This window comes from Hemiscyllium ocellatum, chromosome 12 (assembly GCF_020745735.1).
Source record: "Hemiscyllium ocellatum isolate sHemOce1 chromosome 12, sHemOce1.pat.X.cur, whole genome shotgun sequence".
Lineage (NCBI taxonomy): Eukaryota > Metazoa > Chordata > Chondrichthyes > Orectolobiformes > Hemiscylliidae > Hemiscyllium > Hemiscyllium ocellatum.
Genome location: NC_083412.1, coordinates 8,092,462 through 8,107,964, shown reverse-complemented (window position 1 = coordinate 8,107,964; position 15,503 = coordinate 8,092,462). Strand labels below are relative to the sequence as shown.

The 15,503-nt window shown below is 42.4% G+C and overlaps 1 protein-coding gene across 3 annotated transcripts in view; it reads right to left on the bottom strand.

The window, feature by feature from the left end:
• Positions 1–15,503, bottom strand: part of vwa8 (von Willebrand factor A domain containing 8) — a 345,890-nt gene that overhangs the window by 37,157 nt on the left and 293,230 nt on the right. For all 3 annotated transcript variants that reach the window (XM_060833282.1, XM_060833283.1, XM_060833284.1), the window contains one exon: positions 11,855–11,963. In XM_060833282.1, the coding sequence (XP_060689265.1) occupies positions 11,855–11,963 (109 nt within the window). The remainder of the gene's footprint in view (positions 1–11,854; positions 11,964–15,503) is intronic.

Sequence of the window (15,503 nt, the reverse complement as noted above, 5' to 3'; positions counted from 1 at the left end):
CATCATGGACAGCGAGGAAAGTTATCAGGAATTGCAGCAGGACCTTGATCAGCTGGGGAAGTGGGCCGAGAAGTGGCAAATGGAGTTTAATGTAGACAAGTGTGAGGTCTTGCATTTTGAAAAGTCAAATCAAGGTAGGAGTTTCTTGGTGATTGGTAGGGCCTTAAGGAGTGAAGTGGAATAGAGGGACCTTGAAGATGAGGTGCACAGTTCTCTGAAAGTGGAGTCACAGGCAGACAGGGCAGTGAAGAAGGCTTTTGGCACACTGGCCTTCATCAGTCAGGGCACTGAGTATAGAAGTTGGAAAATTATGCTGCAGTTATACAGGACTTTGGTGAGGCTGCACTTGGAGTATTGTGTTCAGTTTTTGTCACCTTGTTATGGGAAGGATGTTATTAAACTGGAAAGAGTGAGATGAAATCTACAAGGATGTTGCCGAAACTCAACAGTCTGAGTTATAGGGAGGGGTTGAACAAGTGAGGACTTTTTTATGTGAGCATAGGAGACTGAGGTGGGATCTTATAAAGGTGTATAAGATCATGAGAGACATGGATAGGGTGACACATTCAGTCTTTTTCCCAGGGTGGGGAATCCAGAACTAGAGTGCATCAGTTTAAGGTTAGAGGGGAACAAATAAAAGGGAATCTGAGGGGCAACATTTTTACACAGAGAGTGGTATGCACATGGAGCTGCCAGCGGAAGTCGTTGAAGTGGGTACATTAATAGTGTTTAAAAAACATTTGGACAAATAAATGGCTAGGAAAGTTGTGGACTGTACAGAAAGATGTTGTGGGTTACAGAGGGACATAGATAAGCTGCAGAGCTGGGCTGAGAGGTGGCAAATGGAGTTTAATGCGGAAAAATATGAGGTGATTCAGTTTGGAAGGATTAACAGGATTACAGAGTGCTCAGCTAATGATAAGATTCTTGGATGAACAGAGAGATCTCGGTGTCCATGTATATAGATCCCTGAAAGTTGCCACCCAGGTTGATAGAGTTGTTAAGAAGGAACACAGTGTGTTAGCTTTTATTGGTTTAGGGATTGAGTTTGGAGCCACGAGGTCCTGTTGCAGCTGTACAAAACTCTGGTGTGGCCGCACTTGGTGTATTGTGTACAGTTCTGGTCGTCGCATTATAGGAAGGACATTGAAGCAACGGAAAGGTGTAGAGGAGATTTACCAGGAAGTTGCCTGGTTATGGAGGGAAGGTCTTATGAGGAAAGGCTGAGGGACTTGAGGCTGTTTTTGTTAGAGAGAAGAAGATTGAGAAGTGACTCAATTGAGACATACAAGATGCTCAGAGGATAAGATAGAGTGGATAGTGAGAGCCCTTTTTCTCAGATGGTGATGGCTAGCATGAGGGGACGTAGCCTTAAATTGAGGGGTCATAAGTATAGGAGAGATGTCAGAGGTAGATTCCTTACTCAGAGAGTAATAAGGACTTGGAACATCCTGCCTGCAACAGTAGTAGACTCGCCAACTTTAAGGGCATTTAGGTGGTCATTGGATAAACATATGGATGAGAATATAATAGTGTGGGTTAGATGGGCTTCAGATTGGTTCCACAGTTGGTGCAATATTGAGGGCTGAAGGCCTGTACTGCGCTGTAATGTTCTATGTTCTAAAGGTTTAGAAGGATATGGGCCAAGTACAGGGAAATGGGGTTAGCATGGATGGACATTTTGGTCAGCATGGACCAGTTTGGGTCAAAGGGCCAGTATCGTGCTGTAGGACGCTCTATGACTCAAAACACTGAAGTATTTTAATAAATGTCTTCATCGTGATGAATCACATAAAATAAATGTCAGACTCTTTTGTTCCTTGCGCAGTCTAGTGCCTGAATAACAATTGCTGGAACAAGTAAATATTTGGAATATGTCAACTAAAGTAAAGGAAAATCCTAAGTTATTTTACACGTATCATGTACAATTCTGGTCTCCCTCCTATTGGAAAGATGTTGTGAAACTTGAAAGGGTTCAGAAAAGATATTCAAGGATGTTGCTAGGGTTAGAGGATTTGAGCTATAGGAAGAGGCTGAACAGGCTAAGGCTGTTTTCCCTGAAGCATCGGGACTGAAGGGTGACCTTATAGAGGTTTACAAAATTATAAAGAACATGGATAGGATAAATAGACAAGGTATTTTCTCTGGGCTGGGGGAATCCAGAACTAGAGGGCATAGATTTAGAGTGAGAGGGGAAAGATTTCAAAGGGACCAGGGGGCAACCTTTTCACACAAAGAGTGATGTGTGTATGGAATGAGTTGTCAGAGAAAGTGGTCGAGGCTGGTACAATTACAGCATTTGAAAGACATCTGGATGGGTATATGAATGAGAAGGGTTTAGAGGAATATGGACCAAGTGCTGGCAAATGGGACTAAATTAATTTAGGATATCTGGTTGCATGGATAAGTTGGATCGAAGGGTCTGTATCCGTGCTGTACATCTCTATGACTCTAAATAGATTAAGGATAAAGAAGGAAAGATTAGGGTCCATTAAGGACCACAATGATAATTTGTGCATGGAGCCAGCAGATTTAAATGAATACTTTGTGGTGTTGAGAGGGATGATGTGAATATAGGTATCTGTGATATACTTACAGAATTTTGCACAGATAGACAGGATGTTCTGAGTGGACTGCTGAGTCGATATGGATCGTTTCAGCATCTGAGGAATCGTGAATGGTGCTGACGACTGTGTGAACGTCCCCAATTCTGACCTTATAAGGTCTAAGTTCTTAAGATACAGGAGCAGAATTAGGCCATTCAGCCCACTGACTGTACTCCACCATTTGATCATGGCTAACATGCTCCTTACCTTCAATTTCCTGCCTCCTCTCCATATCCCTTCAACCCATTAACAATTAAAAATCTGTCTAACTCCTCCTTAAATTTACTCACTATCCCAGCATCCACCACACTTTGGGGTAGCAAATTCCACAGATTCACAACCCTTTAGGAGTAGTAGTTTCTCTTCAACTCTGTTTTAAACTTGCTACCCCTTATCCTAAGACTATGACCTCTTGTTCTAAGTTGCCTCACAAGAGGACGTATCTGCTCCACATTTATTTTATCCACACCTTTTATCATCTTGGATACATCAATTTGATGTCCCCTCATTCTTCTACATTCCAGAGAGTATAGGCCAAAACTGTTCAATCTCTTTTCATATGACAAACCCCTTATCTCTGGAATTAATCTAGTGAAGCTCCTTTGAACTGCCTCCAATGCTATTATATCGTTCTTCAAATAAGGGGACCAAAACTGTGCACAATACTCCAGGTGCGGTCTCAGCAATACCTTGTATGGTTGCAACAATGCTTCCTTACCTTTAATATTCTATTTCGTTAGCTATTCACATTCTGTATTATCTGCTTTACCTGAATGTTAGTTTTCTGTGACTCATGAACGAGTACACCTAGATCCCTCTGCACTGGAGTCACCAAAGTCTCCCCCCATGGGTCACCTTCCCATTCTTTTGACCCAAATGCGGGATTGCACTTAACCACGTTTAACTCCATCGGCCACATTTTGGCCCACTCTCCAAACCTATCCGTGTCCATTTATAAGGTTCTTATTTCCTCATTGCAATTTACTGTTCTATATATTTTAATGTCATCTGCAGATCTGGCTGTCGAGCCTTCTATCCCTGTATCCAAGTCGTTAATGTTGAATGTAAATAGCTGAGGTTCAGGGACCGAAATCTGTGGCACCCCACTAGCTCTTACCATCAAGAAAAAAAAACATTTATCTCGACTCTCTGTTTTCCATCTATCAGTCAGTAATCTCTCCAGGCTAATAAATTACCCCAATCCCGCATGATCCAACCTTGTGAATTAACCTTTTGTGTGGCACCTCATCAAACACCTTCCGGAAGTCCAGATAAATTACATCTACAGCATCCCCATTATCCATTTTGCTTGTTACATCTTCAAAGAAGTCTACTAAATTAGTCAAACATGATTTGCCCTTTATAAAACCTTGCCGACTCTGATGGATAGTGTTTTGACTTTCCACTATCCTGAAATTGCTTCTAACACTTTCCCAACAATAGATGTTAAACTAACTGGTATGTAACTTCCCACTTTCTGTCTCCCTTCCTTTTTGAATAAGGGCTATTAGCTATTTTCCAAGCTTTCTAGAACCTTTCCCATGTCCACCAAATTTTGGAATATTACAAATCAATGGATCTACTATCTCCCCTGCCACTTCCTTTAATACCTTAGGACGTAGGTCACCAGACTCGGGGGACTTGTCTGTCCTCAATCCTACTAATTTGCTTAGTACCTTTTCTCTCCTGATGTTGATTACTCTATGTTCTACCTTATCTATTGCCTCTGACTTGCCTATTCCAACAGGAGTGGTACTACTGTCCTCCACTGTGAAAACTGAGGCAAAGCATTGATTCAGCTCCTCTGCCATCTTGGTGTTCCCCACTATTAACTCTCAGGTTTCATCTTCCAAGGGATCAACATTCAAATTAGTGACTCTCTTCCATTTTATATACCTCTAGAAGCTTTTGATATCCTTTTTGATGTTTTGTGCTAGTTTTCTTTTGTACCTTCCCTTAGCTCTTTTTATTAATTTTTCAGTATCTCTTTGTTTATGTTTGAAGTTTCCCAAACTTCCTACCTATCACTGGCCTTTGCAATGAGGTATATTTTAGTTTTTGATTTTATATTGTCCATGACCTCATTATTTAGCCATAGATTTTTTTACCCCCCCCCCCCCACCCCCCCACTATCTTTCTTTCTCATTGGGATATATTTTAGTTGTGAGGAACTGAGTAGCTCCTTAAACATCTGCCACTGCTCATCCACTGTCTTACCATTAAGCCTTCCTGCCCAATTTACTCGGGCCGAACCTGTTCTCGTGCCTATATAATTTCCTTTGTTTAATTCCAGAACACTACCGTGGGACTCCACTTTCTCACCCCCAAACTGAATTTTGAATTCTATCCTACTTTGGTAACCACTCCCGAGAGGATCCTTAACTATTATGTCATCAATTAATCTCTCCTCATTACACAATACCAAATCCAGATTAGCTTGCTCTTTGGTTGGTTCCACAACATACTGCTCCAAGAAACACACTCTAATATATTCAATGAACCCTGCCTTCAAGCTACCCTTGTCAACTAGATACTTCCAATCCACGTGCTTGTTAAAATCACACATGATTATTGCCGTACCTTTCTTGCAAGCTTCTAATGTTTCCTGGTTTAAACTGTTACCCACTGCAGAATTACTGTTTGGGGACCTGTAGATTACTCCTTCCAAGTATTTCTTCCCTTTGTTATTTCTTATATTTATCCAGACTGATTCCACATCTTGATCCCCCTGTCATTCCTCATTACAGCACTGATTTCTTCCTTCACTAGTAAGGCCACACCATCTCCCTTTCCTTTCAGTCTACTTTTCCTTAACGCTGAGTATGATGGAGGGAAGGCCATTGATGAAGCAGCTGGAGATGGTTGGGCCTAGGGCACTACCCTGAGGAACTCCTGCACAAATATCCTAGAGCCGAGATGACTGACTTCCAACAACCATAACCATCTTCCTATGTGTCAGGCATGGCTCCACGTAAGCAGGTTATTGCTGAGCAGGTGCTGCTGTTAATGACTTCTACCACTTTTCCTTCGGGTGCTGCAATTTCCTCCCACAATCCAAAGATGTGCAGGTTACGTGAACTGACCATGCTAAATTGTCCATAGTATTCAGGAATGTGGAGGTTAGGGGTATTAGTCAGGGGTAAATGTGGAGTAATAGGGTAGGGGAATGGGTTTGGGTGGATGACTCTTCAGAGGGTTGGTGTGGACTTGTTGGGCTGAATGGCCTGTTTCCACACTGTAGAGATTCTATGAATAATCTATGAATTAAGAATACTCTTGGAGTGGTAATTGGCTGGATTGGATTTGCCCTGCTTTTTGTGTATAGGACAATTTGACACACTATTGGGGTGACACTAGTGCTGTGGCTGTACTGAACCAGTTTGGCTTGTGATGAGGCAAGTTCTGAAATATGAGTTCACTAATATTGCTTGAACATTATCAGGACCCATGGCCTTTTCAGTATACATTGCCTGTAACTATTTCATGATGATCATATGGAATTAATCAAATTGCTGGAAAACTGGCATTTGGACATCACTGGTGGAGGCTGAGAGAAGTCATCCACTTGGCATTTCTGGCTGAAGATTGCTGCAAATGTTTCAGCCTTGTCTTTTGCACTGATGCACTGGGTTGTTTAATTGTCCGTCACTATTCATGATGGAATGTTGCAGGACTACAGAGCTCAGATCTGTGGGCTTGCAGTTTACAGGCAGTTTACAATGTTTGGTATACAAATTGTCCTGTTTTATAGCATCACGAGGTTAACAGGTCATCTTTAGGTATACCTGGTGCTGCTCCTGGCATTGCCCTCCTTCCCTCTTCATTGAACAAGGGTTGATTACAGAGCTTGATGGCAATGGTAGAGTGGGGAGCGGGGTATGTCAGGCTAGGAAGTTACGGACTGTGAATGAACACAATTCTGCTGATGTTGATAGCCTGTAGAGCCTCTTTGAATTTCTAGATCTGTACAAAATCCATACCATTGAGCATGGTAAATGCGTTACACCACACAATTCAGGGTATCATCTCTGTGTAGGTGGGACTTTGTTTCCACAAGGACAATGAGCTGGTCGCTCCTACAGCATTGTCACAGATACATGCATTGGCTACACGTGGCTTGAAGTATGAAGATGAAGTATGTTTTTCCCTCACCATTTGGTGCAGGCCCAGTCAAGCAATCCCATGCAGAAGGCTCTCACTATATTTCTTTTACATGGAAGACGGAAGCTCTGCATTTCTGAGAAGAGATTCTACTCTGGTCTTCCTCAGAAATATGAAGTCGCTCTTCCATTCTGACTGGTCTTCCATAGCATAGAATAGTCAGAGGAAAGCAAACCACACAGTCATAATACTCACTGCCATATTCTGAAATGTAGATGTCCAAATAGTCACTTTAACATCTGCTGATAAATGGTAAGTACATAAAGTAAGCGTGAGTTAAGTGTAATGGCAGGATAGTCTGTCAGGTAAGTAGGGTACCAGCTGGGACTGCAGGGTGCCGGATGAGTAAGAGGTAAGATTCCAGGCGCAAGGTGGTAAGGAAACTAAGTGATTGTTTAGGTGGGTCAGGATGGGGCAGACAAATTGAGATTGGTGGGGTGTCCGGAGAGCAGGATCAGATCTGGGGGCTCAGCATCAAGGGTGGGGTCAGGTCCAGCCGCCAGGGGTTCAGGTCGAGTCCTGGGGTCAGAGTCTGGAGGGAGTAAAGGGTCTGTGTGAGGTAAATATGGGGTTGGTTTAATAAGTGGTCAAGAGCTAGACTATGCATTTAATTTTTCAACTTTTCCTAAGTAACTATTATACTTAATTTACTCAAAACTCATTGAGTTCTCTGAACTAAATAAAGACTTTTGAAGGGTTCCAGTGGAAAATTCAATTTTCCAGGCAATTCTGTCCCTATTACTCAACCTCCATCTGCACTGGACTCACTGGTCAGTGAAAATTCTGGGTCAATGTTTTTAAATTCACTCAAGGGATATGGGTGCATTTATTGTCTGTCCCTAGTTGCCCATGAGAAGGTGGTGGAGACCAACCTTCTTGAACTGCTGCAGATCACCAGTACGACTTCCTATCGACAGTATACCACTGCACCATCACCTCTGCTGAGTCTGTACTCCTTTTGTACCTGAGTTTATCATTGTCATTTCGAGTGCTGAGGGCGCTATCAGGTGAACTTTCCAGTATTATTTCTTCATCAGAGTTTGTAGTGGTTTGACATAACTGAATGGCTTCTTATGCCATTTCAGAAGAAAGAGTCAACAACATTGCTTGGAATTATAGCACTGTTCCTTCACTGTTGCTGGATCACAACCCTGGAATTCTTCCCATGGGCCAGGGACCCAGATTCAATTCCAGCCTTGGGCGGTTGTCTGTGTGGAGTTTGCACATTCTCCACGTGTATGCATGGGTCTCCTCTGAGTGCTCCAGTTTCCTCCCACAGTCCAAAGGTGTGCAGGTTAGGTGAATTGGCCATGCTAAAACTGCCCATAGTGTTCATAGTGTGTAGGTTAGGTGCATTAATCATGGGAAATGGAGGGTTGTAGAGGAGGGGAATGAGTCAGGGTGGAATACTATTTGGAGAGTTGGTGTGGACCTGTTGGACCAAATGGCCTGTTGCCACACTGTAGGGATTCTGTGATTCTATGAACGGCACTGTGGGTCTACTTATACCACACAGATTGCTGCAGTTCAAGAAAGCCACTCACCACCACACTCTCCCGGGCAATTAAAATAAACACTACCTCAGCCAGTCGTGCCTACATCCTGTGAAATTATAAAATATTCTTTTTATTATTCCTGAAGTCCAATATTGGATTCTTATTTTACCTTCACTCCAGTTACAACAGTCCTACTTCCCAAATATCTTACATCTTTGAAATTGTTCACTGTCACCCTGGATTTGATGGGTCCACTAATGTCCCCTTGCTTCTTCCCTGGTTTTCTTCAACCTCCTTTCAGTCCGTGTCTCAATATTCCCCAAGCTTCCTTCTTCCTCTTCAGTTTTTCCCTTGATTTTTCCAATAGTTGTTGGGCTGATCAAGACAGTCTGGTCATTGTTTTCAATGTCTGTACAGGGTTTTTTTTGCTCTCTAACTGGATTTAGAAGCCATAAGACCATAAGACATAGGAGCAGAAATTAGGCCATTCGAGTCTGCTCCACCATTCAATCATGGCTGATGGGTTTTTCAACCCCATTTTCTCGCTTTCTCTCCCTAACATTTAATCCCCATGGCAATCAAGAACTTATCTATCTCTGTTTCAAATATACTCAATGATGTAGCCTCCACAGCTTTCTGTGGCAATCATTTCCACAGATTCACCACTCTCTGACTAAACAAGACTCTCCTTATCTTCATTATAAAAGGTCTTCCCTTTACTCTAAGGCTGTGCGCTTGGGTCCTAGTCTCTTCTGCCAATGGGAACATCTTCCCAACATCCACTCTGTCCCGGCCATTCAGTACTGTCAAAGTTTCAATCAGATACCCCACTCATCTTTCTAAACTCTGACCAGTACAGTCCCAGAATCCTCAAACGTTACTCATATGTTAAGCCTTTCAATCCTGGGATCATTTTCAAGCATCTCCTCTGGACCCACTCAGGGCATATACATCTTTCCTGAGGTACAGGACGCAGAATTGCTCACAGTACTCCAATGTGGTCTGATCAGAACCTTATAATGCCTCAGAAGGACATCCCTGCATTTATACTCTAGTCCTCTCAAGTCGAATGACAACATTGTATTTGCCTCCCTAACTACTGACTCAACCTGCAAGTTTACCTGAAGAGAAACCTGGACTTGGACTTCCATGTGCCTTTGCAGTTCCAATTTCTGAATTTTCTCCTCATTTAGAAAATAGTCCATGTCTCTATTCTTCCTACCAAAGTGACACATTTCTATGTTGTATTCCATCTGCCCACCCTCCTGACCTATCTAAATCTTTCTGCAACCTCCCTGCCTCCTCAACACTACCTGTCCCTCTCTCTATCTCTCATTCTGTGCGAACGCCCTCAGTTCCTTCATCCAGGTCATTAATGTATAAAGTGAAAAGTTGTAGTCCCAACACCAACCTTTGTCGAACACCACTAGTCATTGGTTTCCATCCTGAGAAGGAACTTTTTATGGGAGAAAGTGAGGACTGCAGATGCTGGAGGTCAGAGCTGAAAATGTGTTGCTGGAAAAGTGCAGCTGCATTTTTATCCCCACTCTCTGCCTTCTGCCAGACAGCCAATCTTCTATCCATGCTAGTATCTGGCCTCCAACACCATGGGCCCTTATCTTACTCAGCAGCCTCCTGTGTGGCACCTTATCAAAGGCTTTCTGAAAACCCACAGAGATAACATCCATTGATTCTCCTTGGTCCAACCTGCTCATTAGATCCCTGAACTTCTATAAAGATAATGTACACCCATCTCAGACTGGTGTTGCTACTAAGACAAAGTTACTGTCGGTTCTTTATCTCTCTCTGTATCCAAGGAAACTGCAAACATGATACAGGTGACACCAGCAGCTTAATTCAACACCTTGACTGCAAGTTACATTGTTTATGTCGCTGTTAATTGTTTGCAAACATTTAGAAAATTCAAAACTATTTTAATTAAGAGTGTGCCGGTCGTGAGGCTGGATTAGTAGGAGGAGCTCAGGTGGGACAGCTGCCAGCGTACTACTTGGGAGCAGCGAAGGCCATTAGATCCCTCAACCTCACATTGGCATTCGATAAGATCACAGTTAGCTGGTTGTGTTCGGAATTCCACATTTCCATCTATTCCTGATAACCCACAACTGGTCACTTCACCGGCATCTATCTGACTTTAAAACTATTCAAAGACCCTGCCTCCACTGCCTTATGCAGCAGAGAGTTCCAAAGTCCTATGACTCTGAGAGAGGGGAAAACAAAATCTCCTCATGCCTGACATTTAGTGTTATGTTCGTGTTAATGTGACCAACAAATTTTAAAACAGTGCCCCCTAGGTCTGAGATTAATTCCAATCTCAGGCGACTGTGTGGAATTTACACATTACCCCTCCTGTCTGTGTGGGTTTCTTTCGGGTGTTTCGGTTTTCTCCCACAGTCCAAAGATGTACAGGTTAGGTGGGTTGGCCATGCTAAATTGACTGTAGCGTTCAGGGACGTGTAGGATAGGTGCATTAGTCAGGGGAAATGTAGAGTAATAGGGCAGGCAAATGGGTCTGGGTGGATTACTCTTCAGAGGGTCAGTGTGGACTTGTTGGGCTGAAGGGCCTGTTTCCACACTGTAGGGACTCTGTGAAAGTAGAGATTCATTTATGAAATAGCACTGTGCCTTTAAGAGAGAGTTGCTCTGTGCTGGTTTTCTTGCAGAGAAGTGTTGTCACAGTGGAAGGAGAATATCTGCTTCAGAAGCAGTGGGTAAACAGCTTGGAGCTCCTCCAATGTTCTATTTAAAGTAGACAAAAGACGGACGTGTGGCTGGAGTCAGGCTCACACAAACCCAGGGTTTTAGTTATGTTTTCAGTTGGAGTTTGGACTTGGCTATTGAAGCTGCTTATTATAGCTCTCTCTCTGCTGCGACATAGATTATTTTGATGTTCCTTTCTCCTGGACTGAAGAGGTGATAGCATGTAAGGAAAGTCTGTTTTACTGAATTTGCCTTTGCCAAGGGTGTGTTTGTGGGATGCTGCTATATTGTAACTGTTGATAATTAGCTGTTAAATAATATGTTAAGTATTTCAAAAAGTAAAGTTATGCCAATTTTTTCAAAAATTGTTTTTTTAACTGAGTTATAGACCAATCAAATCACACCTGGAACATAGCACTTTTTGCCTTTAACTAAAATAAAAAGTTAGGCTCCAGACTATCCTGTTCATATATTTTGAGGGGTTTCGGTTTGGTCCAAACACAAGAAGCTGTATTTTTGGAGAAGAGATTTAAAGTAAGGCATCATCTGTCTATTCAGGTGGATTTTCAAGTTCTCAAAAGATGAGCTGAACAAATGCAGCAAAGCAAAGCTCCTCGGTCAACATTTAATCTTCAACCAAAACAGATAAATGAGCATGCGTCTATTTTCCTGTTTGTGCGGCTGGTGTGGATACTAGATGGCTGACATGTTTATCAACAAAATAGTTCAAAATGTGGCATGATAAGCACTTTGATATGTCATATACGTGTAAGCAATTTCGATCTGACTGATCATTCATCACATTTGTCAAAGCAGACTTTGAGGTTTGTTCTAAGTTGGTATATCAAACAAAGTATCTTAGCTTCAGCTTACCTGTAGGCTGTCGAGAATGACTCGTATTGATTGGACTTGTCGGCGTATGGCGCCTGAAAACCTCTCATATGTTGCAGCATCATATTCACTCATATGAATTTCCTTTAATCTGTAATAGAAACAAAGTGGAGTGTTGGCTATAGGCTCCTCAAATACAAATTTGTCTAAAATACCAAAGGCACAGAAAGGAAATATCAAGCCTGGATTAAAATCCAATTCATTAATGTATTCAAACTCTGATTCAGTTAGCTTACTTGGCAGATATTTGATCCCCCATTAAATAACTGTGGCCAGTAAAACTGCTATCTAATCATTGGGGCAAAACACATCTAATTCTGAGGAAACAAGTTTGTAAGGAGACCTCAGCTATCTGTAAGAATAATAGGGTAGTTTTGGTAGGGGACTTTAACTTTCCAACCATTGACTGGGACTGACATAGTGTTAAAGATTTAGATGGAGAGGAATTTCTTAAGTGCGTACAAGACAACTTTCTGATTCAGTATGTGGATGTACCTACTGGAGAAGGTGCAAAACTTGACCTACTCTTGGGAAATAAGGCAGGGCAGGTGACTGAGGTGTCGGTGGGGGAGCACTTTGGGGCCAGCAACCATAATTCTATTTGTTTTAAAATAGTGATGGAAAAGGATAGACCAGATCTAAAAGTTGAAGTTCTAAATTGGAGAAAGGCCAATTTTGACGGTATTAGGCAAGAACTTTCGAAAGCTGATTGGAGGCAGATGTTTGAAGGTAAGGGACGGCTGGAAAATGGAAAGCCTTCAGAAGTGAGATAATGAAAGTCCAGAGAAAGTATATTCCTGTCAGGGTGAAAGGGAAAATTGGTAGGTATAGGGAATGCTGGATGACTTAAAGAAATTGAGGGTTTGGTTAAGAAAAAGATGGAAGCATATACTAGGTATAGACAGGATAGATCGAGTGAATCCTAAGAAGAGTATAAAGGAAGTAGGAGTATACTTAAGAGGGAAATCAAGAGGTCAAAAAGGGGACATGAGATAGCTTTGACAAATACAATTAAGGAGAATCCAAAGGGTTTTTACAAATATATTAAGTACAAAAAGGTAATTAGGGAGAGAATAGGGCCCCTTAAAGATCAGCAAGGCAGCCTTTGTGTGGAGCCACAGAAAATGGGGGAGATACTAAAGGAATATTTTGCATCAGTATTTACTGTGGAAAAGAACATAGACTGGAGGGAAATAGATGGTGACATCTTGCAAAATGTCCAGATTACAGAGGAGGAAGTGCTGGATGTCTTGAAACGGTTAAAGGTGGATAAATCCCCAGGACCTAATCAGGTGTACCAAGAACTCTGTGGGAAGCTAGAGAAGTGATTGCTGGGCCACTTGCTGAGATACTTGTATCAGCGATAGTCACAGGTGAGGTGCTGGAAGACTGGAGGTTGGCAAACGTGGTGCCACTGTTTAAGAAGGGCAGTAAAGACAAGCCAGGGAATTATAGGCCTGTGAGCCTGACCTCAGTGGTAGGCAAGTTGTTGGAAGGAATCCTGAGGGACAGGATGTACATGTATTTGGAAAGGCAAGGACTGATTAGGGATAGTCAGCATGGCTTTGAGTGTGGGAAATCATGTCTCACAAACTTGATTGAGTTTTTTGAAGAAGTAACAAAGAAGGTTGATGAGGGCAGAGCAGTAGATGTGATCTATATGGACTTCAGTAAGGCATTCGACAAGGTTCCCCATGGGAGACTGATTAGCAAGATTAGATCTCATGGAATACAGGGAGAACTAGTCATTTGCATACAGAACTGGCTCAAAGGTAGAAGACAGAGGGTGGCGGTGGAGGATTGTTTTTCAGACTGGAGGCCTGTGACCCATGGAGTGCCACAAGGATTGGTGCTGGGTCCTCTACTTTTTGTCATTTACATAAATGATTTGGATCCGAGCATAAGAGGTACAGTTAGTAAGTTTGCAGATGACACCAAAATTGTGTTGACAGCAAAGAGGCTTACCTCAGACTACAACAGACCAGATGGGCCAATGGGCTGAGAAGTGGCAGATGGAGTTTAACTAAGATAAATGCAAGGGCTGCATTTTGGGAAAGCAAATCTTAGCAGGACTTATACACTTAATGTTAAGGTCATAGGGAGTGTTGCTGAACAAAGGGACCTTGGAGTGCAGGTTCATAGCTCCTTGAAAGTGGAGTCGCAGTTAGATAGGATAGTGAAGAAGGCGTTTGGTATACTTTCCTTTATTGGTCAGAGTATTGAGTACAGGAGTTGAGAGGTCATGTAGTGGCTGTACAAGACATTGGTTAGGCCACTGTTGGAATATTGCGTGCAATTCTGGTCTCCTTCCTATCGGAAAGATGTTGTGGAACTTGAAAGGGTTCAGAAAAGATTTACAAGGATGTTGTCAGGGTTGGAGGATGTGAGCAATAGCGAGAGGCTGAATAGGCTGGGGCTGTTTTCCCTGAAGTGTCGGAGGCTGAGGAGTGACCTCATAGAGGTTTACAAAATTATGAGAGGATTGGATAGGGTAAATAGGCAATGTCTTTTCCCTGGGGTCGGGGAGTCCAGAATTAGAGGGCATAGGTTTAGGGTGAAAGGGGAAAAATATGAAAGAGACCTAAGGGGCAACTTTTCACGCAGAAGGTGGTACGTGTATGGAATGAGCTTCCAGATGATGTGGTGGAGGCTGGTACAATTGCAACATTTAAGAGGCATTTGGATGGGTATATGAATAGGAAGGGTTTGGAGGTATATGGATTGGGTGCTGGTAGGTGGGACTAGATTGGGTTGGGATAGCTGGTCGGCATGGACAGGTTGGACCGAAGGGTCTGTTTCCAAGCTGTACATCTCTATGACTCTTTGTTCCTGATTCCTTAACTCAATTTAACGGAGTTGCCAGCCAATTCTTGTAATAACACGACTGCAATAGAGAAACAAGAGTAAGCCATTCAGCCTCTTAGGCCTGTTTCACTTACCCTTGTATCATTGATTGTGTGTGCCACAAATCCATTTAGTTGCCTTTGCTCCAGATCCAATACTCCCCTTGCCTAACGAAAATGTACCCACCACAATGATATTAGAGTTTGGACTTTGAACTGAGGTGCGTAGATGCTACTAGGAGCTGCTAAAGAATGAGTTTGATGTCATTCAAGTCATCTTGAGATTCAGTGGGTAGTCACTCAGCCAGCAGTTCCATGCTCAAGTCCTACTCCAGGTCATGTTAGCCATAGACATAGTTCAACATGTTGATAATCTGCGTGCCAATTTCTCAAAACTTCCCCACTTGTCTCCAAAAGGATATTTCCCTTTCGATGATGGTACAAACTGAAGAAACTCATTCAATTCTTTTCAGATAGACATACAGAATGGGAACAGCCTTGGAAATGATGGTAAGAGTTTTGCTGACTGTGCCCCTTGGGCTGAAATTATTAAGGCAGTGGTAAGATAGTGGTATTGTCATCACCGAAGACAAAGACGTGAAGACATGGGTTCAAATCCTACCATGGCTGATGGTGGAATTTATATTCAATCAATTATTAAATTTGGAATTGCAATCAATTCTCAGGAACAGTGACATTAATTGCCGTAAAAACCCATTTAGTTCACTAATGCCCTTAAGGCAATCTGTTGTCCTTACTTGATCTGGCCTTATATTACTCCAAACTCA